The sequence below is a fragment of the Arachis duranensis genome, chromosome 9, assembly GCF_000817695.3.
Source record: "Arachis duranensis cultivar V14167 chromosome 9, aradu.V14167.gnm2.J7QH, whole genome shotgun sequence".
NCBI lineage: Eukaryota > Viridiplantae > Streptophyta > Magnoliopsida > Fabales > Fabaceae > Arachis > Arachis duranensis.
In genome coordinates, this window is record NC_029780.3 from 111,531,830 (window position 1) to 111,556,920 (window position 25,091).

Below are 25,091 nucleotides of genomic sequence, written 5' to 3' on the forward strand. Positions count from 1 at the left end.
AATGCTAAAAAATAATTTATAAATTGTAATTGATTTTATATAATTTAAAGAAAAATCAATTTTTTGAAAAGAAAAATCATTTTTTAGATTAAAAAAATTAGTTTTCTAAATAAAAATAGATTTTTATGTACTCTCATTTTTTTATTAAATTAATTTGTATTTGATGTAGAAAATTTAGAATCACAGGACTATTTAAGTCATTTCATATAATATTTTAGTCTTGTCCATGTGTATCCAAACATAATACTAGACATGCTAGTTATTTTGGTTCGGGTGATAGTATTGGTTTTGCTTGTGTTATTAGAGATTGTAATAGAAGTTGACAAATGAGGTGTTTGGAAATGATTGAGAGTAATAGTATTCTTCAATAGGATATTTCTTAGCTTGGGATGGGGTGAACGGAATGTTATTTGTGAGACGGATTGTGTGGAAGCATTTAATCTTGTTATTCAAGATGGTTTTGGGTTTATCGATCCATTGGTGCTCAAAATAAGAGATATTATGCATTGGAATTGGCGTGTTGACTTTCGTTTGATTATGAGAGATGCAAACACGGTGGCAGATACTATGGCAAAGATGGCGATGATGTTACAACTTTCGCATGTGGAGCTTTTTTCACCTTGGGAGGAGTTTAAGAGTAGTCTTAAACGGGACTGTCCCTCTATTTAAGCAGTTCCTTATTTTGTTTGTTTTATTTTTCTTTGTTTAGTTTATTTCAGTCACAAAAAAAACATAATACTATTGTCCATGGTATACAAACACAATACATAAAAGATGATTTTTAGTGTCTCCCTCCTATTGTTTCCGTCTCAGTGTCATGTTCTGTCATGTCTCTAAAAACAAACACAACCTTAGGAAACATGATAACTTTTTTCATATTTGGCGGTGGTGGTAGCGGTGGCGGTGGGGGAGGGTGAGATGTAGCAGCACGCCATGAATATTTTGGGGATAAAGGTATGTTCCGTGTTTACAAGTGTCATTTCTGTTTTACATAAATACATTTGTCAGCGTCAATATCTTTTATGAGGACATATGACAATTTATTATTTATAAATTTTACCTTCGTCAAGAGCTCTATCTCTTCAAAAATAAACTTATACCAGTGAAAACAGGTTATTTTTTTTGTCTATTGAAAAAATCTTGGTGTAATACTCAATCATTAGATTTTATGGCGTTCTTTAAAATTGTAGGAACAGTACAATGACGCTCATTGTACTGTTCCTACAATTTTAAAGAACACCATAAAATCCAATAATTGAGTATTACACCAAAATTATACCAATATATAAAAAATAAACAGTGAAAATATCGTGAATTCATAGTGCTAGAAAAAAGGAGGGGTCACTAGACCACTTTGATATGGGATTAGAAAGATAAATTCACTAATAAGTAAAGAACCAAGAGTAAAATAAAAAAAGTTATCTGAACTCAACGTTTTGTCTATAATCTTTTACATTTTATGAGTAACTTTGCAACTACAAAAAATGTAAAGTAAAAATTCATATGAAAATCTATAAATATTGATGAATTATTCGAAGTCACATGTTTTTTAAAACAAAGCTCATTAGTGAATAGTGCCTTTTTAGCAATTAATAAAAAAAAATTTAGTGATTAGTTTTCTAATTTGCTTAAACAAATATTAGGAGTTTAAATTTCGACTTGTGCATGTAATTTAAAAAAAAAGTATTGTTTGATTAAGAATCGGCGGCAGACTCCATCTCTATTTTTGGCAAATTGAAATCATGCAACAGACGAGCAGTAAAGCATTCCTTTTGATTTTTTTAATCTTTGGCCAATGCTACGGTGAGAAAAACAAATTTTTTTTGTATATAAAGAATTTGTGTCTAAAATATGAGTTTGATACTTATTTTCTAAAAACGAGATACATGTAGTAGTGATTTTTTCTTGCTGTTATAGATGTGTCAGAATTTATTCTATAAAGTAATTAAGTATAATTTCATTATTTAACGTGTAATTTAATTTGTGGACTATTTTTGGTCGAAATGAATTATTGGATCAAAAATTATCAATTGGCACTTGACAACAATATATATGGCTAATAATAATAATAATAATAATAATAATAATAATAATAATAATAATAATAATGATAATGATAACAATAATAGTAATTCTTTCAGAATTTTTTTTTCTCTTTGTAGTTGTATTCTATTTCAAAAGTAATTAGGTTTTATCTCATATAGTACTTAAATTCTACGCTATTCACCTTAAGTAATAGTCTTTTTTACTTAAATAAAATAAATACAACTTAAAATTATTTGATTCTCTTAAAATAATTTTCAAAACGTAAATGTCCTCTTCTTAATAATAAATAATATATAAATTGTCTTAAGACTTTTAGAGTTATATAATATGTTAACCATGACACTCTGAAACGATTTATGTATGAATACTTCAAGAGAATTCATAAATCGTGCTAGGGTTCCCAACTTTATAAATAGTCTATAAATCGTCCTAGGGTGGACGGAATTACGCGATTCAAGGTTAAGCTACCCAAGATTGACACGATTTATGTGCAAAGACTAACTCTCATTTCCCTAATGCGATTTATCATTTATGTTCAACTTTGGAGACTCTCAACACTATGTCAGTATTTACCTTCAACTAACTAATTCTGAGGAGAGTCAGGAAATCTGATATATGTATTCTTTCCTAACTTATCAATTATTTATTTATTTTTAAAAGAGTATTTATTTAATCCAATCTAAAAATAACTATCAATAAAGATTATATACATCCACATTTACTTTAAAAATAAATCGATGCAATACAAAGGGATACTCTTTTTTATTTAATTTGGTCTTTTTAATAGAATTAATAATTGAAATTATAAAAAAAATTGAAAATTATACAAAGCCAAATAAAAAAATGACAAAGAAAATTTCTATAACAAATATGCATAAATAAAAATGATTAAAAAATTTACAAATATTAAAAATTTCATAAAAACTTAAAATTATGTTACTTAAAATAACATGAATTTATATTATACAAAATTATATTTTTTAACATTTTTGACTCATTTTTTAAAAAAAATATTTAAATTTATGTATTAAAATTTAGTATTTTTTATTATAATTTATTGGTACTCTTTTTTTATTTAATTTGGTCTTCCTAATAGAATCAATAATTAAAATTATATAATTTTTTTAAATTTTAAAAATTATTTTACCAAGTATAATTATAATGTTTGTGCTTATTAAAAATTATTTTTAATTTAATTACCAAATACGAGTATTACAACTTTTAAAAAACTGTCTTTAAAAAAACAACTTTCATAAATTACTTCTAAAAGATAAAAACTTTATTAAACCAAATCTTAAAATTTTGAGACATAAATTCCTCCTCACCTATAGAAAAAATTTGAATTACTCACGGTAGCATTACCCTTAATTTTTTTTGCTCCTCCTATTTTTATTTTCACATATATTTAATTATTTATTTACAGATTTTTCTTCTGCTCCAAATTCAAAAAAGTTTAGGCGTTTTAGCCCATTTACTAAAATCGTTCGTCCCTGCCACCCTCCTGCATCTCCATCTCTCAGACTGTCTCTTTTCCCTCACGCTTCCAGTCTCGCCGTCCTCTGGTTCATCACCGTCGCCGTTATAGGTGTTGGGCTTCTGGTTCTGCTTGCACTTCTTGCATCCGTTCGATTGTAACCGGGTCAGTCGGGGTGACCCAGTTCGATTGCCGGGTCGGTTCTGATTTGAGATTTGAAAGCAGAAGAAGATGGATAAGGCGAAGATTGAGGAGGTGATAGAGAAGCAAGTGCTGACGGTGGTGCAGGCCGTTGAGGACAAGATCGACGATGAGATCGCCGCCCTCGACCGCCTAGACGCTGATGACCTAGAAGCCCTGAGAGAGCGCCGCCTCCAACAGATGAAGAAGATGGCCGAGAAGCGCAGCCGTTGGATCTCCCTCGGACACGGCGAATACACCGAGATCCCTTCGGAGAAGGACTTCTTCTCCGTCGTCAAGGCCAGCGAGCGCGTCGTCTGCCATTTCTACCGCGAAAACTGGCCCTGCAAGGTACAATTTCTTCACTTCATATCAATGCTTTATTCTCTTCCAAATGATGATGATTTGGATAATGTATGTAAAAATTGAAAGTGAATCGTGATCTTACAAGTTGGAACTGAGATATATTACTGTGAATTCGGTTAGCTTAGTTCTGAATGATTTCACCTTCGCTTTTTTCTTCCCTCCTTCCTTCAAATTATCATGTCAAATGACGAGGTTTTGCATAAAAATTGTAAACTGAATGCCAAATAGCGAAACTAAGGTGGTTTGTGAGTTTTTCTTATCAACCAAAGTTAACAAGTTATTAGTTTTGCTGCGTAGGAGCCGAATTTTTGATAGTCATTTATGATTCATTGTTGAAGCTGAATTGCAAGTGTGGTTTCATAAGGTTTATACCCTTTACATATGGTCTTTTAGTTTTTCTATTCTCTACAATGTACAAATTATATGCCAGAGAAACAGTTCAATGAAACAGTTCATTGCAGGTGGTTGATAAACATTTGAGTATATTGGCAAAGCAGCATATCGAGACTCGTTTTGTGAAAATTAATGCTGAAAAGAGTCCTTTTTTGGCTGAGAAGCTCAAGATCATTGTTCTTCCAACTCTTGCCCTCATTAAGAATGCCAAAGTGGATGACTATGTGGTATGTATTTGAACCACCTTGGTGTTGGTTGTGATATATAATGCCACTGTTTTTGGTCTTTTGGACAGACATAGTTACCTGTCTCGGATTCCTATTCATTTATAATTTTACCCCCCTTTAATCTCATAATGGCATGTAAACAGGTGGGATTCGATGAACTTGGTGGGACTGATGAATTTAGCACAGAAGATTTGGAAGAGAGATTGGCTAAAGCTCAAGTAATCTTTTTTGAGGGTGAATCTTCATCAAGGTCAAGTGCGCAAACTAAAAGAAGTGTTCGGCAGAGCTCAACAGCAGACTCATCGGATTCCGAATGAGTTGTATTTCCTGTTAGGTGAATTTTATGGTGGCTTTGTTGTGGTGCCTAAATTGCCTAACTTATCTTTTAAAGTAAAAAGTAAATCATTTAAAATTTATTAAATATTATTTATTTACAATGTAATAGGCATTAGAACATTCACCTCCTGATGAGTTCGTTCTACATTAGTTTCCTGCGGAAGATTGGGCAATCTAGGTTACACTCAGCTTGGTGCGTCTATGCATGCATGAGTTCATCATGATTCTAGATGCTATTCTAGATGTAGAACTCAAAAGCTATTATGAGAATTTTTTTTTTTAACTTTTCTATAAACATTTAAATAGTTTTCAGAAAGCTACAATTTGATTTTAAAAATTGCATCAGATATTAATACTATTACTTTTCCTAAGTCAATAACTAAAAAAAATAACTTTTAAAATTTCCTAAACGAACTCTAAACACAACATACATGCGATGTGGTACATTATAAATCCATTCCGTGCACACCCCGCCTGATTCCTTTGATAAATGTTAGGACCCTTTTACCGTAGGGATGGGCATGCAGATATGCGTAATTTGACAAAATTGTATGTACAAGCGTTCTATGCGTAAGTCCCTGCAATACAAACAGAAGGGAAGGAAAAAAAAAAAGTAAATAGTAAACAAATATTTTGGCATAAGTTTTGTAGACCCATTCTAGAATGTTCCATGATAAAGTTAATTTGACCAAAAAAAAAAAGTGAGTGTAGCAACAAAAAAGGTTAGAAATACCGTGGAAAATTGCAATGCTCTCTGAGCAACATAATTCCCATAAGGATGTCGAAGGACATTGACAAAGTCGGGGCTGTTGACGAGCTCCATGATTATAATGACAACATCGGTGGGTTCAGAATGTCTAAACAGTACCTCTATTACATGGCTCGCATGCCTGTTCATAGAGAGTTCAGCATAGCGACCGCGAAGATGTTGTACGATCCTTTTAGTTACAGGTGGCTCTAGTATATTCCTTTTAATTATATACTGCACGACATAGTTTCTACAAGAAGAAACTCAACTTTAGAGAGAAATTAAACTGTACAATATAGATTTAGATATATTTGACGAAGGAATTAAGGTTAAAGAACAAATTGTTCAATAGAAGAGTTCTAACCCAAATGGATCTGCTGAGAGTATTCCTGAGTTTAATATTATGCTTTCAACTAGACGCAATATGGGGACTCCCTCGCCATAGGCCATACATTTCTGAATTACAGAACACCCATTTTTATCTGTTGCAACATCTACACAGTTCCTTGCTATTTCATCAAAAATAACCTAACAAAAAAGTTCATTTACATATTCTTTTCAAACTTTCTGCACAACAATAAATCATAGAATATGCAACTTTTAAGAAATAAGTTTTCAAAAGTAGAAAAAAAAAGTCTCATTTTTAGATGTAGTGACAAAAAATAATTCTACTCCTAATTATTTAAACGCTGAAAAAAAATATACTCGAATTTTACTATCGACAAAAATGCCTTTAAATAATTTTAAAACACAACAGTAAATATATACTTTTAAAAAAAACCTTAGAGATTGAATTTTGATGCAATTTTTTGCAAGCATGATTATCAAAATAAGATATTATTATACTTAAAATTTAGTAATTTTTCGTTAAGTATATATTTTTTACAAGTTTTTTGTTAACAACCAATAATACTTTTAAAAAATCACAAAACAATATATACTTATATAAAAACACCAAATTTTAAGAATAATAATATCTCATTTTTCTAATCATGTTTGCAAAAATTACATCAAAATTCAACCTCTAATGCATTTTTTGAGAAATACATATTTAATGTTAGTTTTTTTGCAAGATTATCTAACATTAAATATGTATTTCTCAAAAAATATATTAGAGATTGAATTTTGATACAATTTTTTGCAAGTATAATTAAAAAAATGAGATATTATTATTCTTAAAATTTGATGATTTTTCGTTAAGTACATATATTTTTTTGTAATTTTTTTTGTTAACAACTAACAATACTTTTAAAAAATTACAAAAAATATATACTTAAAAAAATCACCAAATTCTAAGAATAATAATATCTCATTTTTTTAATTATATTTCACATCAAAATTCAATCTTTAAAGTTTTTTTTGAAAATATATATTTACTGTTGAACATTTTTGTCACGTTTTTAAATTATTTAAAGACACTTTTGTCGATGATAAAATTCAAGCACATTTTTTGTGATTAACCCAAAAATATATTTACCTTTTTTCTTTTTGTACTAGTTGTCTAATAGACTAATGTATTACTCATTCCATCAATTGGTAAAGAAAAATACTAGGTGAACAAGTTATGTTGTAATCAAAATCAATTATTTTTTTATATTTACCTTAAAAAGTAAGCTCAGCAAATTCGACACTAAAACCAAAGACACCAACTTTAAATCATAAAATAGCAGAACCGTTTCAATTAAAGGTCTATTAAAAAAGATAGTCCTATTGAGTCTAGTGCAACAATGCATGTACCCTGTAATCATATAAGAAAACATAGCATATAATCATGTGTATATATAGGGTACTGTTTCATTACCTTTTGACACGATTCTGTGAAAACTCTCACGCACTGTTGAATGACATAACCGCCATTAGCATTCTTCAGCAGTGGCACAGTGATGTACATAAGTCTTCCAACAGTACAAGCAATCTGCACTGGATCTCTCAGACTTGTTAACATCTTCTGTGCTACCCTAGTTCTGCACAGACAACCTTATATGCATCAGACTAATTGCACCACATAATAACAACTAAAACGTAACACAGTTCAACTATAATTATCAATTACTATAGTTAATTACTAGCTAAGTTTAATTAATCAAAATTAACTCACATAGAACTTACCCGTGGTCGTTCATGCAGGTATGCTTGAGCTGCTGCACGTCCATGATTACATAACGCAGAATCCTTTGAAATTGATAAAAAGTGAGCTTTCCTGATATGAAAAACTTCTCAATTAGGTAATTACCAAAGTGATGGGTCATAAGCTCGTGTGTGTGATCCTCCACCTCGTCGAGGATCATGTCAATTTCTTGGGGAATGCCATCATCAATCATGGCCTGAAGAAAACGACAACCATACTGATCCCTTGCTAGTGTAACCACGTGTCCCCTGATACCTTGGAGTCTTTGTGCAACTGATTCCCCAACATCATGAGTCTCTTGTTCTGTACTGGTGAAGCCGTTGTAGTCATGGCTTGAAGTAAGAAGAGCACCTTGAATAATGGCCCCATTATTATAGTTATTCATAACATTCTGATTCCCATGCTCAGAAGAAGCTTCCTCCAATGTGGAGTGAGTCAAAGTATATTCATGAGGGTCAACACTACTATTTGCTGCTGCTGAGTTTTCTTGAGACCCGATGGACAAGCTAAGTCTTTCCATGGAAGAATCAAGGTCTTCCACTGCAAGATTAGTGTTGACCCAGCACCAGTCATTAGGCTGAGAAGAATTGTTGCTGACCATTGGGAAACAGGGAATAATGAGTTTAAGGTTTCCCAATAAACCATCAAACAGGGCTTAGCTTAGTTTTTTTATTTTTTGGTATGCAGTTGATATGTATATATATTTAGCAAGGATATCATATCTTTTATGTGAAGCCATAACTACTTTTAAAATTTTTTGGTAATCTTATGTAATATAATTTAGGAATGAATAGTGGATTAGACCAGTTTTTTTAATTTAAAAAAATAATTTTTAATTTTAACATCTTTTTAAGTCTCTAGATGATAATTGGTTATGCTATTTATTATTCCACATTCCGTTAGTTTTTTTTTTCTGGGTAACGTTTTGTAATTTATTCTTGTTAGTTATTATTTATTTGCTTAGCTTTAATTTAAAAAAGGAAGTTATTTATTTGCTTACTCTTATCTTTAAAATACACAAAGAAAAAAAAAAGTTATCAGGTGATCAGATCCTTTCTAAATCTTCATATCATATCATATCATATATATACTATTACTATATATGCGTTTCAAAATAGATATGATTTCATTAATAACATATTATATAATTAAATTAAAAAGATGCCCTCTAAAGACTAAATAAAAGTGCTAACTGTATAGCAATAATTAAAACTTAATTAAATTGCATTATTATTGTGCATGGAAAAACCTATTTAAATTTTAGCGTAATAAACTATCATTGGTGAAACAAACTAATAACATAGACTAAAATCAATTTTTTTTTAATTTTCATGGTTCAAAAACAAACTTTAAGAGATTAAATAAAAAAATATGTTTAAAAACTTATTTAAACTTAAATTTTATTATTATCTTGTTGTTAAAAGACGTAAAATTGCCAAAGAGATATAATTCAAATGGTATAGTCTCTTTATCTTCACAAATAAAAGATAATTAAATCGATTTGATTTAAATAAAATTTTTTTGAATCAAATTCAATCAGTTTCTTATAAATAAACTTAAATTTAAATTTAAATTTTATCAGTGAGATTAGTATGATATATAATCAAATTCAAAAATCAAATCAGACACTGCCCAAATCAAATCAAATCAAATCAAATTGGATCCATTCCAATCAACTGATTAACTGTATACTCATACCTCTGTAACTACATCAATCTCAATTACTGTGAGAGAGTGGAATGCATTCTCCGAACCATCGACAAGTGCGGCTTCTTTGTTCCGCGCCGCCTCTGATTGGTTCTACAAGCTTTGGATGAATTGAGTCCATGCCCTAGGGGATCCGCCGTAGACTTGTCACCTGATTGCGCGGAGATGCTGCAGAAGTTCATACTCGAGAAGAAAACCAAAATTAATTTGGATGCGAAGTGATTCAATTAGTTAAGGAAGTTCAAATTGTAAATGCTTGAATTTGACAGGTGGTTTGGTTGCATTCAAACTAAGAGATTCGTTGTAAATACAACTTGTGTGTTCAAATTGAAACTTGTGTTCGAAGCTGTGGATCTTCACAATGTAAGGCAAAGGAGTTTCACTTTGGCTTCAGCTTGTGCTACTCTACTTATTCCTGTTAACCAGCATCTTAGATCTTTTGATAAATTTGTATAGTATGTTTATTAAAGACAATCCACCTGAAGAAAAAGATCAAAGCCAGTCACAATCTTTGAATCAACTAGGAGTGGTATCTACAGAAAATTCTGACAATAAAATCAGTTATAGTCTATGAAAAGTGAAAACATACAAAAATATGATGGATAACATAACTTTTGGTGGTTGTTCCTGCTGTAATCTAACTCCAACCTTCAACAATCTTGCGTAGATCAGCATTGAGAACGAACGATGATATTGCTGAAAGCTACTACATGTTAATTTAGTGGATTATGAGGATATGTAACAATAAGGGCAATTTATCAAAATAAATAATTTGACTTCCAATTTTACCATAATACACATCTTGCAAAACCGATACCAAAATGGTATAATGAATCACATTCAATTCATAACAACCCTTTTTCTCAAGCCACTCAAAAATCTGAAGAGCCCTCTCCCAAGAAACCTGTTCCTTCAAAATAATACTAATTTTCTTGCAGGTCAAGGCCTCTTGCCATGGCATGAGAGCCTCATCCAAGTCCTGAATAGTACTCAGAGCCCGAAGAATAGAAGGAATGCGTCCACCGTAACATACCCATTTCGTCAAACACCTGATGTGCACCTTCTTATGCTGCAAAACAACAGACCTATTAACCCTTTTCTTTAGAATCCCCAAATCCTGTTCCAAATTCAGGCTCTTTGGTGGAGTGTGTTGGTGTTCTATGACATGTTTTGTGGAATTGGGGCTATGGAGAATACGGACAAAGTTGTTGTTTTCAGGTAGAATTGAGGTTGAAATTGGGGCAAGTGCATTTACATCATTCAAACACAAAGGGTGAAACTTCACGAGTATTAAAAGAGTTATGGTGAATAATAGTTTAACTTATTAGTCTTATTTTTTAATAGTTGATCTATATAAATACAATTAATTATTTTAAGATTGTAATTTATTTCGTATTTGATATTATATAAAAATAAATTATTCTTAAATTTAAAAGAAGAATTAGGAGCATCATTGAAATTTCTTTGATTAAATAATAGAAAATTTAGCCAATGAAATGAGCTAATAGTTAGAGAGGCATAGCCTGAAAAAGAAAATCAAAACAGAAAATAAATAAATAAACACAACATCCCAGGGCAAAAAAATTGATCTTTTGATAAAATTGAAACAAAATAATAAAAAGGGGTCGCTGAAAAAATCAACAAAAAATTAAAAAAAAGAAAGTGAAATAATCTGAGAATTGGAGAGCATAATGAGAGAATAAGCAATGCAGTGGGACTATAAGTAATGCAGTAGAACTAATGAGAGAATAAGCAATGCAGTGGGACTATAAGTAATACAGTAGAACTAATGTCAGGGACATAATGATGCAGAGTAAGAAGATAGAGTGATGTAGATGCGAAAAGGGTAGCAGTATATGCACGTTTGTAATTCACATACAAACTGCAACATCAATCTATTTTAGTATATGTTTTGTAAAATGTATATTCTTCACACACAAACCGCGACATCAATCTATTTTGGTATCTGTTTTGTAAAATGTGTATTCTGAATAAGTTCATTACATTTTATTCCGTAAGTAGTAAACAGTTTTGTAGTGACAAGGAAATTTGGTTTTGGAACTTGGGGCATGTGAGCTTATGCTTTTTTTCTCTTTTTATTTTATTTTATTTTTATTATGTGAACATGTTTTTAAGTACTCTGGTATAGATATCTCTAGTATATAGCCAACGATCTTGCAGTTAAAGTGAAAATGGATTAATTAATTATATATTCACTAAAATTCTTGATCAGCTAAACCTTTTCATTTTAACCACATGATCTCATAAAAATAATGAGCTCCATCTTGCATATCATGCTCCTTGTTGGTCACAACATTTCCATATTCTATGATATAATCACCAGCCAACAGCAAAGCAAGATTTGTGTTCTACAGCGAGCAATGATGTTTCCACTAACTTGTCTGTTATAATCTCATCATGCTGAAATGCAAAAAACGTGCGGAAACCACACGTCTATACACATAGCAAGCAACCAAAATTTGACCAGCATTCAAGCAATTTGTTCACTTCCAGAGGAATCATTATCAGCATCACTCGTCAAGGATAGTAGTTCCATCAACTCCATTCGGTACTCAAGGCCTCTAAGGTAGTGTCCCAAAAGCATGCACCTTCATTCAAGAGGGGAATGGGTTAGAAAGATAAGGTTAGTTCGTTTATCACATTAGCATCATCAGAGAACTGCAATACAGAATCCCTTGTATTAAATATTGCAATTTGTAAATAATCTTTCGAGCTTCATTAAAATTCATTCTAGCATGTACTAATACTAAGACATATACGGAGAAATGAAGGTATATAATCAAAATCAGAAAAGAGAAACTAACCAAAAGAGCAAGCGGGCAAGGTAGTCCCGAGTTAATGAAATAGCTGGCTGGAATTGAAGCGAAGAGTTCTCAATAACTTCGGCACAATCCTCACTCCCGGCATTTGCTGCTCCAACTGTTGCATTCTCTGACATAGTTGAAGGTCTAGAATGCATTCTAGGAGAAAGGGTAGCAAGGAGACCATGGACAACAGAGAGGATGGTGTCCTTCAAATCTGAGGATGTAAATTCTGATAGCTGAGCCACCTGCTCGTTAGCCGCACACATACCCAATTAAATTACTACTATAATTTGAAAACAAAGTTGAATGAAATAGGTGTGCGCAAACTAGCGAGATATCAAATATGATGAGGAATGCAAGAGAACTTGTTTATTCAAATGTTTGAATGGATATTTAAATTTGTCAAGTCCTTGGAAATTCCAACATTTTGATGGAAAAGATATGAATTTTAAATAGCATAGAAGTTCCAAATTATATGAGATGTTGTATTAAAAGAAAACAAAATATACATTACTTAAAATGACAAAAACATGCGAATAAGCAACAGATGCATGACATAACAACGAAAACAGTAAAATTTCACAAAATTCCAAACTTTTCTCCTTTAGAGATTTTCAATAAATAAATGAAAACAAATGCTGGGATGGGAAACCAGGGTCAAATAGATGCAACAGCTAAGAACTTCACTCAAAGAGGCAAAACCTGTTCTGGTTGAAGAGATCTCAAGTAATCCAGTAAATCATTCTTTTCTTCTCCAACAAATTGTTGCATCTGAAGTGCAGCACTTTTCCTTTTCACTTCATGGAGTTCCTTAACAAATGTTCCCCAAAAATTAAATAAATAGAAAGAAAATACCAAGTAAAGAGAGCATTGCAAACTAGGAATCTCAAGCTTGAACCCTTTCTACTATCAAAGTAGGATTCTCAATTTTAGAACATACCTTTTTAATGGAAGACAATCGAGATTGCAAATTGGAGATATACTGTTGAGCTTCGGCAGACATTTCACCTAGGTCTTGAAGATCAACATCCTCATGAAGATTTTCAACATTGGAAGACAAATTATTCTTTGTACAGAAGTCCATTACATTTACACTGTCATGTAGCAATCCTTGTAAGTCAAGCCCAGTACTTTCTGCCTTTGGCTTTTCTGTATCACTTTCATACATATCAAGGTTTTTCTCAAGACAAAGCCTATATTCAGCATTGCGCAGTGTGTACCTGCAACAAACAAAATAAATGCTTCTCAAATATACTCCAATTTGGATAAATATAACTTGATCATACAAGAAAGGATAATACTACTCAGAAGTTCCAACAAAACTTGAGGACATAAATAAACGTACATTCATGCAATTATATAGTTGGGACATCTATATTCTCTCCCTTCTCCACACGGCTTGTCCATTAATATAAACAACCTAGTGAAGAGGAGAAACCAATTACAAGGCTTAAGAGAACACAATTTACATTAAAAGTGTAGTGTGTAAACAACTACAAGAAGATAACAGACCAGCAAGCATCCTGAACGACAACAAATATAGCAAAGCTTTTGGCAATTGACACAGACACAATGAACTTACCCAGTCATCATTGAAGAAATCAGTAACTTAGAGAGGGGCTCCCACAAGGCCTCAATGATAACATGAAACTGATCAGATGGAAGTAAACCCAGCATACCGGATATCGTCCTTTTCATGGCATCCGCTGTAGTTGGTGAAACATCTTTCTGGATGTGGCTGACATCCAGAGGTTCTATATCTTGTATCAACTCCGAAAGAAGCGATTTCTACAAGAATGACATTCCATTATCAAATCAAGCTCACTATTATATTTGAAAATCATTACTGAACAACACTATTGCTAAAGTAATCCAATTTATAGCCTTACATCAACAATACAAAATATAAATGTTTCTTTTCACTGAAACTAGCAAAAAAGAACATGCAAGATTCAGCAATCAATTACATATCTTCCCGAAGAACAATGCCTTCCTGAACACAATAGCTAAATTCAGAAAAGCAGAAAGTATATTACATAAAACTTCGAACTCCCTAATCAAATTCCCACTCCAACAAGAGAGGGCCAAAGCATAAATACATACATATGTAGTTTTAGACATAGAAGCATGCAGCTATAAATAGTAATCCCCAAAAGGAAAGGAATTAAGGAAGGCACGGGAACAATTTAGAGGATGAAGAGTGAAAAGGTACCTTGGAGAACCTTTTGGAGCTGGAATTTTCGTAGGAAGGGGTTGAGGAAGCAAGGACCAAAAGGGGAGTTCGGGATTTTGCAGGTTTTGAGGTGCAGCGTAGAGAGGAGAAAGAGAGGGGAAAGCGCGTGGGTGAAAGATGAAGGTGGTGGCGGGGGGAAAGAGAAAGAGAGGAAGAGAAGAGGAGGGAGGAAAGGGTTGCCATCGCAACAACCGCCAGCCACCAGCGGCGCTCTTCTTCCTCTCTCTCTCTCTCTCTCTCTTTCTCTCTCTATCTCTCTGACTCTCTTACTTGTAGCCACACTTAACTCACAAGTGGACAAAATTATATAAAAATTAATTTAGTTTAATTATTATGGATCATAGAAAGCACCATGATGATGCCTGATTCGCCCTTCACGATTCACATATGCTGATTTGGAATAGTCAAACATGCACGCTGTCTTTCAATGTTCATCTCCAAGAATTTGTTAATTTTTAGGATTTTTTTCCCCTAATGGTGTAATTAGTTTCTACAAAATTAACTAATATCTTGTATTAGAAGTATTATTTTTTATCAGACGCGTAATTTAAAAGTGATTATTTATTTACCTTATCATTTTACATATACATACTTGGTTTAGAAGATGTAAATTCCAATTTATTTATTTATTTTACTTATCAAACTGTAAATTCCAGTGAATTCCATCATCTTCTTGTCATGCAACTAGTGAAGTTCAATATTTAAATATTAATTTACACCGTTTACAGGAGGTTAACTCGTCGAATTTATTTTGTTCCAAATTATATAATGTCACTATATCCCTATTTAAACATTAGTTAAATGAATTAAGATTTTAACTTTGATGTTTATACTATATAATTGAACCAAATTCTTCTATTTAAACAACTATTCATACAATATAATTATAATAATTTGATAATATTTTTTGATAAAAATTGGTAACTTTAGTTAGTAAAACATGTAATAAATTTTCGAAACTTTAAATATATGCTTAATATAAAAGAACTGATTATAAAAGTCAACATATTAAAGTTGTCTTTAACTATCCAACTTGATCTTTCCATCTTGATTAGTTGAGTTGATATGGGTTAGGCAACAAATATTTATAGAAATTTGATTTATTTTTTGGGTCTAGGAGATTTAATTTATTTGGCCTAATTAGCTAGAGATGATAATGGGGTAAGATGAGGATGGAGAATGTCATGTTCCTGTTTTTGCTTTCAGATTTGCTCCTTATATTTATCTTTGATCTCTATTATAAAAAAAATATTATTCTCATTTATATTATTTGCGAGATTTATTTTTTATTTTTCATATAGTCTTAGCTGATCATTAATTTTTATATCAAGATTTTATATAAAATTACTAAACAGCAGCAGCAGATAATAACTTCTTTTAACCTGATACAATGAGAAGATATGATGGTAAGGCAGAATACAAAATAGTGGACGGAGTAAAGATGCCACAGCAAAAAAGATAATAGACATGATGGTAAAATTGCAGAAAAAAAAAATGGACACACCTTTTAAGAGAAGAAAGAACGTCGTGAATAAGAGAACGACGCTACAAGAATTAACGGCATGGTGAAAGATGACAGTGTACTGAGAATAAAAAGTGGCGAAGAGGTGGCTTTAAAGATATTGGATGAAGTATGGACGACTATAAAAATTTATAAATTGAAGAAGGGTTATGCAAATGAAGATTATAAATTTAGAGTGTTTTTTCTCTATATATATAGTATATGAAATAACTAAAATAAAAAATAAACTATTAAAAACAATTAAATAAATATATGAATTTTGAGAATTAGCAAAAACTGGATAAAAATTTTGTACCCCCGTTTCTGTTTCCACAAAAAAAAAAATTTCATAGTGGATCTTTCTTCAAAAATATCTCCACAAAAATCCATGTGATTCGGGAAGTTTTGCCATCTTTATAATCACCTAACCAAAACAATGATTTTCTTCATCATTGATTTTTGGGTATTTTCTTCAACGTCTTTTTTTGGCATGGTTTTCCTCCTTTCTTTTTTTGTCTAGATGTGTTTTCTTCATCTGATGAGATAGAAGCGTTTGAGCAAGAAGCATCTTGGGCCATTTCCAAAAATAAAGTGGAGGAAGGAGGCCCATATCCATAAGGTGAATGGACCAGAACCGAGCAAACCAGAAAGCCAAAACCCGGCAATGTTGGGTAAGCGAGTGGGTGGCGCACACATATAGACGCACTGGAGGGGAGGGAGAGTTTGATTAAATTGAACGGAGAGTGAGAAGAAGGAGGGAAGGAGGGAAGGAGGGAGGGAAGGTGTGAACAGTGAAGTAGCTTACTAGCTTTAGCTATATGCGATGGGAAGGGTGGCCCATGTTTGAAGGACTTTAACCAAACCACCGCCTTTTTCTCTCTTTGCCGCTGTCGCTGAGATTCAGATTCACAATTCACAAAACCCACCCTCCCAAAAATAAATAAAATATAAAAATAAAAAATAAAAAATTAGAAGAAGACAGAGCTCTCACGAAACAACACACACTTTTCTCTTTCTCTTTCTCCGTCTTCACCGCATAGAAGAATTAGATCAAAGAACCCTTGTTTCTTTGTCCCTATCTTCTTCATTTCTTCCCATTTGCTGCGCCTCCGGACATTACGATGTTCCTCACCGCCACAACGTAAGTTTCCTTCTCTCCTCTCTCTCTCTCTCTCTCTCTCTTATTTACTTGCCTTCTCAACTTTTTTCTTTGCCTTCATTCGTCTTCTTTGAGCTCGTTTCAACATTCTTCTTTGTCGTCGAAGACATGGAAAGGAAACTGGTGGTAATAAAAATGTCTGAAACTTCAAAATGCAGTGCACCTCATTCCTGATGTCGGTGGTTTCAACTTTCAACTCCTACCTTTTTTTCCCTGCCCTAAATATCCTTCGTGCAATTCGTTGTTATTATTTTGTGTATCTGCTGTAGAGTTAGTTAGAGTTAGAGACTACAACATCAAAGCTAGATGCACATGGTTAGATTTGTTCCCTACATTGCTTCTTTGTTGGGTTGCTTATTGTGGTTTAAAATTAAATTCGTGTAATGACTGCATGAGTAAAGATATTTTTGGTCGTGACTTTAAATGTGAATTCTTATTTCAGTAGTTGTTGATTCCCACATCTTGTGTTCATGTTAAGTGTTAGACATGCATTATGAAAAGGCTCAAAGAGGATTGATTCTTATCTGTGTAGCTTCCTTTCCTTCCTGATTATGTGGGTGGATTCTCTCGGCGTGGATATTTCCTTGGACCAATGCAGGGCGAACTAGAAGAATTTACAAGCCCCAACAGAAGTGCCTCTAGAAAGATGCAAACACCGGATGCTGGAACAGAACAATGTCATTTGTCAGAGAAAACATCTCAGGTGGGTTCCGAATGTTTAGACAACAAGCAAGGTGTGCCTGGCAATGTGTTAGGCAGTTCTCTTATTGATGACCAAGCTTCTGAGAAAATGGCCAAGAGTTCTGAGTGTTTGGACAACAAGCAGAGCATGCCTAGTGATGTGTTAACAAGCTCCATGATTGATGAAAACTCAAACCGTGTGGCCGAGAATCCTGAGCTTTTGGACGACAAGCAAAGCATGCATAGTGATGTGTTAACCGCTTCCGTGATTGATGAAAAATCAAACCAAGTTTCTGAAAAAATGACTGATGGTACGCAGTGTTTGGGCAACAAGAAAAACTTGCAAGGTGAAGTGTTAACCAATTGTGTAATTGATGAAAAATCAAATGAGGTCTCTGAAAAATTGATCGAGGGTCCTGAGCATTTGGCCAGCAGGCAAAGCATGCATAGCGATGATGCATTGACCAATTCTGTGATTGATGAAAAATCAAACCAAGTTTCTGATAAAATGTTTGAGTGTCTTGAGCATTTGGCCAACAAGCAAAGCATGCATGGTGCTGTGTTAACCAAATCTGTGATTGACGAAAAGTTAAATCAAGTTTCTGACAAAATGACTGAGAGTCCAGAGTGTTTGGACAACAGGCAAAGCCTGCATGGTGATGTGCTAACCAATTCTGTGATTGATGAAAAAACAAACCAAGTATATGAAAAAATGACTGAGAGTCCTGAGCGTTTGGACAAGAAGCAAGGCATGCATGGCGATGTGTTAATCAATTCGGTGATTCGTGAAAACTCAAACCATGTTTCTCGCAAAATGACTGAGAGTTCTCAGTGTTTGGACAACAAGCAAAGTGTAATTGACGAGGTGTTAACCAGTCATGTGATTGATGAAAAATCGAACCAAGTTTCAGACAAAACGACAGAGAGTTCTCAGTGTTTACACAATACACAAAGCATGCCAAGCAATGTGTTAACCAGCTCTGTTATTGATGAAAACTCAAACCAAGGTTCTGGAAAAATTATTAGGGGTGCTGTTATTGCACTGCCTGCACAACGCCAGCGTGATTTGAAAAAGAGTTGTCAAACTGCAGAAGGTTCATGCTCTCATCGGAGTACCTCAGAACAAGACCCCTCTCATTTGTCTAATGACAAATCAGAGATCAAATGTGAGCCTTTTTCTCAGAATGGCCAAAATGTGTCCGTGGAAATAAATAATCCTGTAACTGGCTCTCTTGTTGAGAACCAAATGCTATCTGTTCCAACACAAGTGAACACCACTTCTGCAAATGGACTACAGGATCCAGCTCCAGCATCTGTAGATGTGAAAAATACTGGTTTGAAATGTTCAAAAAGAAACTCTACAGCCACAACATCTATGCAGTTGAGCTGCAAGGGTAAAAAAAGCTCAAAATTATTAAAGAAGAAGTATATGCTAAGGTCATTAGGAAGCAGTGATAGAGCTTTGCGATCAAGGACACGCGAAAAACCTAAACCACCTGAGTCAAATAGCAATTTGGTTGATGCTAATAATGATGGCGTGAAGAATAAAAGGGGGAAGAAGAAGAACAAAAAGAGAGACGGGGAAGGAGTTATTGATGAATTTTCTAGAATAAGAGCTCGCTTAAGATATTTATTGAAACGAGTTAGCTATGAGCAGAACTTGATTGATGCTTATTCTAGTGAGGGCTGGAAAGGATACAGGTGCGTTGGTTTTGCAATTACCTTGCTCTTTGTTTAACTTGTAATCTATTTAGCATTTGCCTGATTTATGTTGGATCTTAGCCTCTATTAGGAATGTCATTAAATTGGTTAAATGGTCCAGAGTTTTCTGACCATTGATTCAGTGCCATTTGTAGGATTTCTGAACAACTTGCTTTATACAATGCTCAGTGAATGACATTGTATATTTCTATGCCCTAGAGTAAATAATACAGTGTAGCTGTATAGGTGCTACAGTAGTAGGATTTATTATTATTATTATTACAAAAGCTAGAGTGGTAGGATTATTATTGTACTGAATCTTACTCTTAAGAGTGTAAATGATATGGGCTAATACTAGCATTAACAATTTGTAAATTCTTTGTCTCAGCATTTTAAATACAATAGTATCATTTGCTTTTGTTTAATTGTTATTTCCAGCATAAGCTTTCTCTAGATGACGACTTCTATGTTAAATCATTCTTTCTTATCTTTATTGTTATTGCTATTACAAAAAGTTTTAAATTTGCCTCATTTGGGGTGCTTTCTAATTTCATTTGTCTCAGTTTAGTTTGTAATATTACATTCACTTCCTTTAATTAATCAGTGTTATACAAAAGCTTCTCTTACATGTGACTTACAGTTATAAAGTGACCTTTGTACCCATATTTTCTCTCTCTTTTCTTAAGGGTATTCTTGACATTTTTTAAAAATTATTTTAAACTACCAAAGATGAGGGCAATATAACTAGAAAGGGATTCAAGGTGTCTTTCTTTAGTTTGCCCTTATTATTGCGATTGCATACTAATATAAAAGTCATATCATGGCCTGTGCTTGTTTTCAATATTGAGGTGCCTTAACTGTGTCTACCTGTTGGTTTGTGATAATTTTGCAGTTTGGAAAAGTTAAAGCCTGAAAAGGAGCTTCAACGGGCTAAGACTGAAATACTTCGACGTAAATTGAAAATGAGGGATCTCTTTCGATATTTGGATTCATTGTGTGCTGAAGGAAGGCTTCCTGAATCTGTGTTTGATTCTGAAGGAGAGATTGACAGTGAGGATGTAGGATTCACATGTCTGATTCCTAAATGAAGTATCTACTTCTGGATTTTGGAGTTGTGATTACTAACTTTCAATTTTATGAGTGCAGATATTCTGTGCAAAATGTAGTTCCAAAGAGTTGAGCACAAACAATGATATAATTCTCTGTGACGGTGCTTGTGAACGTGGATTTCACCAGCTTTGTGTGGATCCTCCTTTGTTAACTGAAAACAGTAATCTCTTGTTTACTGCATTGATTGGTCACTTTGTACTTCCAAGTTGTCTATCATTTATTTATTTGCTGTGGCTTACAGTTCCACCTGGCGATGAGGGTTGGCTATGCCCGGGATGTGATTGCAAAGATGACTGTATTGAACTTGTTAATGACTCCTTAGGAACACGTCTCTCTCTTGAGGATAGCTGGGAGGTTGGGGAAATTTATTTGTGTGTATTACTGTATTTTTGTTCAATATTGTGATGACTCTTTTTTTGGATTTTTACTCTCCTGATTATGTGACTGGTCCTTGTTCAGAGGGTTTTTCCAGAAGCAGCTGCAGTTGATGCATTCAATGTGGATCACAACTCAGGACTTCCTTCTGATGATTCTGATGATGATGATTATGATCCTGATGTTAAAGAAGATGTGGAGGCTGAAGGGGGTGAATCAAGTTCTGATGAATCTGAGTATGCTTCTGCTTCTGAGAAATTGGAGGATTCAGGCCATGAGGATCAGTACATGGGCCTTCCTTCTGAAGATTCTGAGGATGATGATTATAATCCTGATGCTCCAGATCAAGACATGAAAGTTGCAGAGGAAAGTTCGAGCTCTGATTTCACATCTGATTCTGAGGATCTTGCTGCTACAATTAATGATAATATGCCCCCAGGACACGGTGAAGATATCACATCTGCATCATTGGATGATGCAAAGAAGTTTAAAGGATCCAGCAAAACAAGTAAAGTCGGTAAGAAGCCATCTATAACTGATGAATTGTCATCTTTACTAGAGGCAGATCCTGGCCAAGAGAGTTACACTCCTGTTTCGGGGAAAAGAAATGTGGAAAGGTTGGACTACAAAAAGCTGTATGATGTAAGTTCTGTTTAATGGTACAAGGTTCAAAATAGTATCGTATCAGTTTGCATGCATGGTTATTTGAATTAGCATATGTGAATCTGATACACAACATGACGGTGACATGTGAATGTTCTTTCATATCAACCTCACTATTTAAATGTGATTCTGATGTTGTGGTACATTTCCTTCACATACACAAACATGCCAGCTTGTATGTATACAAGAGTGGATGCATAGAGTCAAAGTTATTTCTTGTCACATTCTTTACTACCCCAACTAGGAAGAAGAATGTCACTGGTAAATTGACTCCAATGTCACCAAATAGAAAAGCCTCAAATAATTCTACACATACTCTGAGAAGTGACGGTAAAGCTGAAAAAACAAATAACTCAGCTGCTAAATCACTTGAAGGCTCTGGAAAATCAGGTTCCGGGGAGAAAAAACTAAGATCTTCAACATACAACAGACTTGGAGATGTTGCAATTGAGGTAAGGATGAATTACTGTCTAATTTATGTAAAAAGTTCTCTATATTTTCCCAACACAAAGGCATGAGAGGCACACCTTTTTTTCATGCATGTAAAGTCAAAAGCTTTTAAGAGTGACCATTATCTTCTTTCAGAGACTTTACAAATCTTTCAAAGAGAATCAGTATCCAGATCGGACCACAAAAGAAAGCTTGGCACAAGAAACAGGACTCACACTTCAGCAGGTCATATCTTTAACATTGCTCTCATAAAGTGAATGCAATTTAGTTTCTCTTGTGACTTCCTGAATAATTCATTCTTTTCCCTCATTCAGGTAAGTAAATGGTTTGACAACACCAGATGGAGCTTTAGGCATTCATCCCATAAGGAACCCAGGACAGGTGAAAATGCTTTGGCACAGACCACTGATAACATATCTGAAAATGAGGTGGCACCTGCTGGAGAGAACAGGGACAGTGAATTATTCCCCCAAGATGTCACCGGAGAAAACTCAAAAACCCCAAGCTCTAAAAAGAGGAAGGGTATGTCTGAACCCCTGGCATCTGAGTCTCCTCAGAATGCTGATAAAGCATCAAGTCATAAAATGAAGACAAGGAAAAGAAAATGACACATTGTTGATGACTGAAGCTTAATATCTTTCAAAGCAGCCAAATTAAGGTATCCAACCTATTGTGCGATTTAAGTCTCTAAGATGATCAACTTTGGATCTTGTGGATTTGAATGTGTGCCATTTGTAATCTTAGAAAAATAGTTTTTAGATGTCCATCCTAGCAGATTTAGTTTTAGCTTTTCCCCTCATGCGAATTGCAAACACTCAATAGTTGCCCTGTACCCTTTTTAATATTATTTTTTTAGGATCATTTTCATTTACAGAGACCCCATTCCTTCATTTTTTGAGGGTTGTATGCCAACAAGACAAAACGCCAAAGTAGAAGATGAATATTAGGGGAGATCTTTTTTCTTTTAAACATTAGAATTCAATTTACATCATTCTATTGACATGTAGGCAATAGTAACAGCTTATAGCAGCTAGTGTTTTATTATACATTACAAGTTACAACTTACAAGTTGCACAACATGCAACACTCGTCTTGCTATTTGAGGGTTATCTTCTATCATGTTTCTTTTGTGTTTTTTAGGCTATGGAACTGTGATTTGAGCATCAGAATTGAAATGCGATTCCACGATTCCTAACTATTACACGTCTAGGATCATTATACTGCTGGGAAAAAGCTATTCTATCTGTTCAAAGTCCTTCGTTTGACATAATTTAGGATGCGCTTGTTCATCTTCATCTGAAAAATTAAGAAAATTTCTCCGATAAAAAATCATCATTTTGATTGAAAAGTTTTTCTTCACCTATTTCTATAATTATTTAAAATAATATTTTTTAAAGAAAAAGATTGTTTACTGAAAAATTTAGCAGTAAGCTATTTGATATATTTTTACATAATTTAGACATGAAAAAGTATAGGTAGACAATGAAAATATTAAACAATATGAACAATAGATATATCGGACTAGGTGTATGGATGGTTATTTTAATATTAAAATTTAGATGGTTAATTTGGAGGTGTAGTATATTTTTATTTGATTGGTGGTTGTTCATGTTGTTCAAGATGGTAATTGTTTAGCTAGCATTTTTCGATGGACATACATTTGAAATTGAAATGAAAAGATATTTTTCGAGTATGCTGTTTGATTGGATTTAAAAACTGAGGTGATTTTTTCTTTGAAATTGGTTTCATTCATAAATGTTAATGCATTTCTAAAAAAAATTAAGGAGTGTAGCGTCTAGCGCCCTTTGAAAATTATTGCTATTAAAAATAAAATAAAATAAAAAAGAAAATAAAGCATCTCTAAATTTTAAATTCCAAATTCAACATCATAAATCTTAAACTTTGAATTGTAATATAAATTATTGATATAAAATATAATAAATAGAGTTAAGCTTTATTTAATTAACAAGGAATTTAATGTTTCTTATTTAATAAAAAATATTTAAGGATGAGCTGATGATAAATATAGAATATTGATATCTATGTAAAATTTAATTTTAAATTATCATCAATATGTTTAGAGAAAAAATTATTGAAAATAACGTCTTTGTAATATTCTTTAGAGTTAAGTACTTTTTCCAATCGTTACTTTGTGAAAAATAGTACATAAAAAAATGGAGGAAGAGAAAAAATTGAACATTGTATTTAATGGTGAGTCGTGAAAGATAATAAAGAAAAGAAAAATATTCTTAATATGTCTAAAACGAGCTCAACAATTATGTGTTTATTAAATGAGTCACATTTATATAGGCCATTAGATTTTATTAAATAAAAATCAAAGGCTAATATAAAAGAAGAGCATTGATAGACTCTAATAAATAAAGAATATCCTAGTACATAAATAAATATTTTAAATGACAATACTTTAATACACAATACTTTAAACGACAACAAAATCTTTTATTTTTAAATAATTAAATATAATATATATATATGAGTATTTTTTATTTAATAAAATTAATTATTATGCAAAACTTTTTTATAATATTAAAAAATTATATTAAAATAATATTTTAAATAGTAACATAAAACTATAAAATTATTAAAATTTATTTTATATTACTTGATAAATAATTAGATTATTATATTCAAAATTTATTAATTAACTAATTTTGTTAAAGATATTATTATATAAAATAATTTTTCATCAAAATATTTCAAAAATATAATTTATTTAAAATATTATATAATACATGAAAATATTAACCTTTTTTTTTCATTTTTTATA

General features: G+C 32.7%; 4 protein-coding genes across 7 annotated transcripts; 2 read left to right on the forward strand and 2 right to left on the reverse strand.

Moving 5' to 3' along the window:
* Nucleotides 1–3,477: 3,477 nt before the first annotated feature.
* LOC107467453 (thioredoxin domain-containing protein 9 homolog) lies at nucleotides 3,478–5,151 on the forward strand. Its single transcript, XM_016086555.3, has 3 exons — nucleotides 3,478–4,051; nucleotides 4,528–4,686; nucleotides 4,830–5,151. The coding sequence occupies exons 1-3, from the start codon at nucleotides 3,752–3,754 to the stop codon at nucleotides 5,001–5,003; spliced, it is 633 nt and encodes a 210-aa protein (XP_015942041.1). The 5' UTR covers nucleotides 3,478–3,751; the 3' UTR covers nucleotides 5,004–5,151.
* A 216-nt stretch (nucleotides 5,152–5,367) lies between these two features.
* On the reverse strand, nucleotides 5,368–11,001 carry LOC107467452 (pumilio homolog 12). 4 transcript variants are annotated; one of them, XM_016086554.3, is made up of 8 exons: nucleotides 10,395–10,997; nucleotides 10,195–10,301; nucleotides 9,597–10,084; nucleotides 7,880–8,491; nucleotides 7,572–7,734; nucleotides 6,135–6,298; nucleotides 5,756–6,020; nucleotides 5,368–5,600 (listed from the first exon to the last, which is right to left on the reverse strand). In XM_016086554.3, the coding sequence occupies exons 4-8, from the start codon at nucleotides 8,416–8,418 to the stop codon at nucleotides 5,469–5,471; spliced, it is 1,263 nt and encodes a 420-aa protein (XP_015942040.1). In that variant the 5' UTR covers nucleotides 8,419–8,491; nucleotides 9,597–10,084; nucleotides 10,195–10,301; nucleotides 10,395–10,997; the 3' UTR covers nucleotides 5,368–5,468. The 4 variants fall into 4 exon arrangements, with proteins under 4 accessions (XP_015942040.1, XP_052109687.1, XP_052109685.1 ...); XM_052253727.1 differs by having other exon boundaries at nucleotides 6,135–6,226; nucleotides 10,195–11,001; XM_052253725.1 differs by having other exon boundaries at nucleotides 10,195–10,997.
* Nucleotides 11,002–11,780: 779 nt separating this feature from the next.
* LOC107467406 (uncharacterized) lies at nucleotides 11,781–14,927 on the reverse strand. Its single transcript, XM_016086495.3, has 6 exons — nucleotides 14,643–14,927; nucleotides 14,013–14,218; nucleotides 13,371–13,650; nucleotides 13,133–13,240; nucleotides 12,431–12,675; nucleotides 11,781–12,214 (listed from the first exon to the last, which is right to left on the reverse strand). Exons 1-6 carry the CDS (start codon nucleotides 14,844–14,846, stop codon nucleotides 12,097–12,099), a joined length of 1,161 nt encoding a protein of 386 aa, XP_015941981.1. The 5' UTR covers nucleotides 14,847–14,927; the 3' UTR covers nucleotides 11,781–12,096.
* A 1,967-nt stretch (nucleotides 14,928–16,894) lies between these two features.
* LOC107467180 (homeobox protein HAT3.1) lies at nucleotides 16,895–23,422 on the forward strand. The gene is made up of 9 exons (XM_052254403.1): nucleotides 16,895–17,305; nucleotides 17,856–19,705; nucleotides 20,598–20,763; nucleotides 20,852–20,975; nucleotides 21,057–21,169; nucleotides 21,275–21,841; nucleotides 22,042–22,305; nucleotides 22,439–22,528; nucleotides 22,618–23,422. The coding sequence occupies exons 2-9, from the start codon at nucleotides 17,916–17,918 to the stop codon at nucleotides 22,909–22,911; spliced, it is 3,408 nt and encodes a 1,135-aa protein (XP_052110363.1). The 5' UTR covers nucleotides 16,895–17,305; nucleotides 17,856–17,915; the 3' UTR covers nucleotides 22,912–23,422.
* Nucleotides 23,423–25,091: the final 1,669 nt, after the last annotated feature.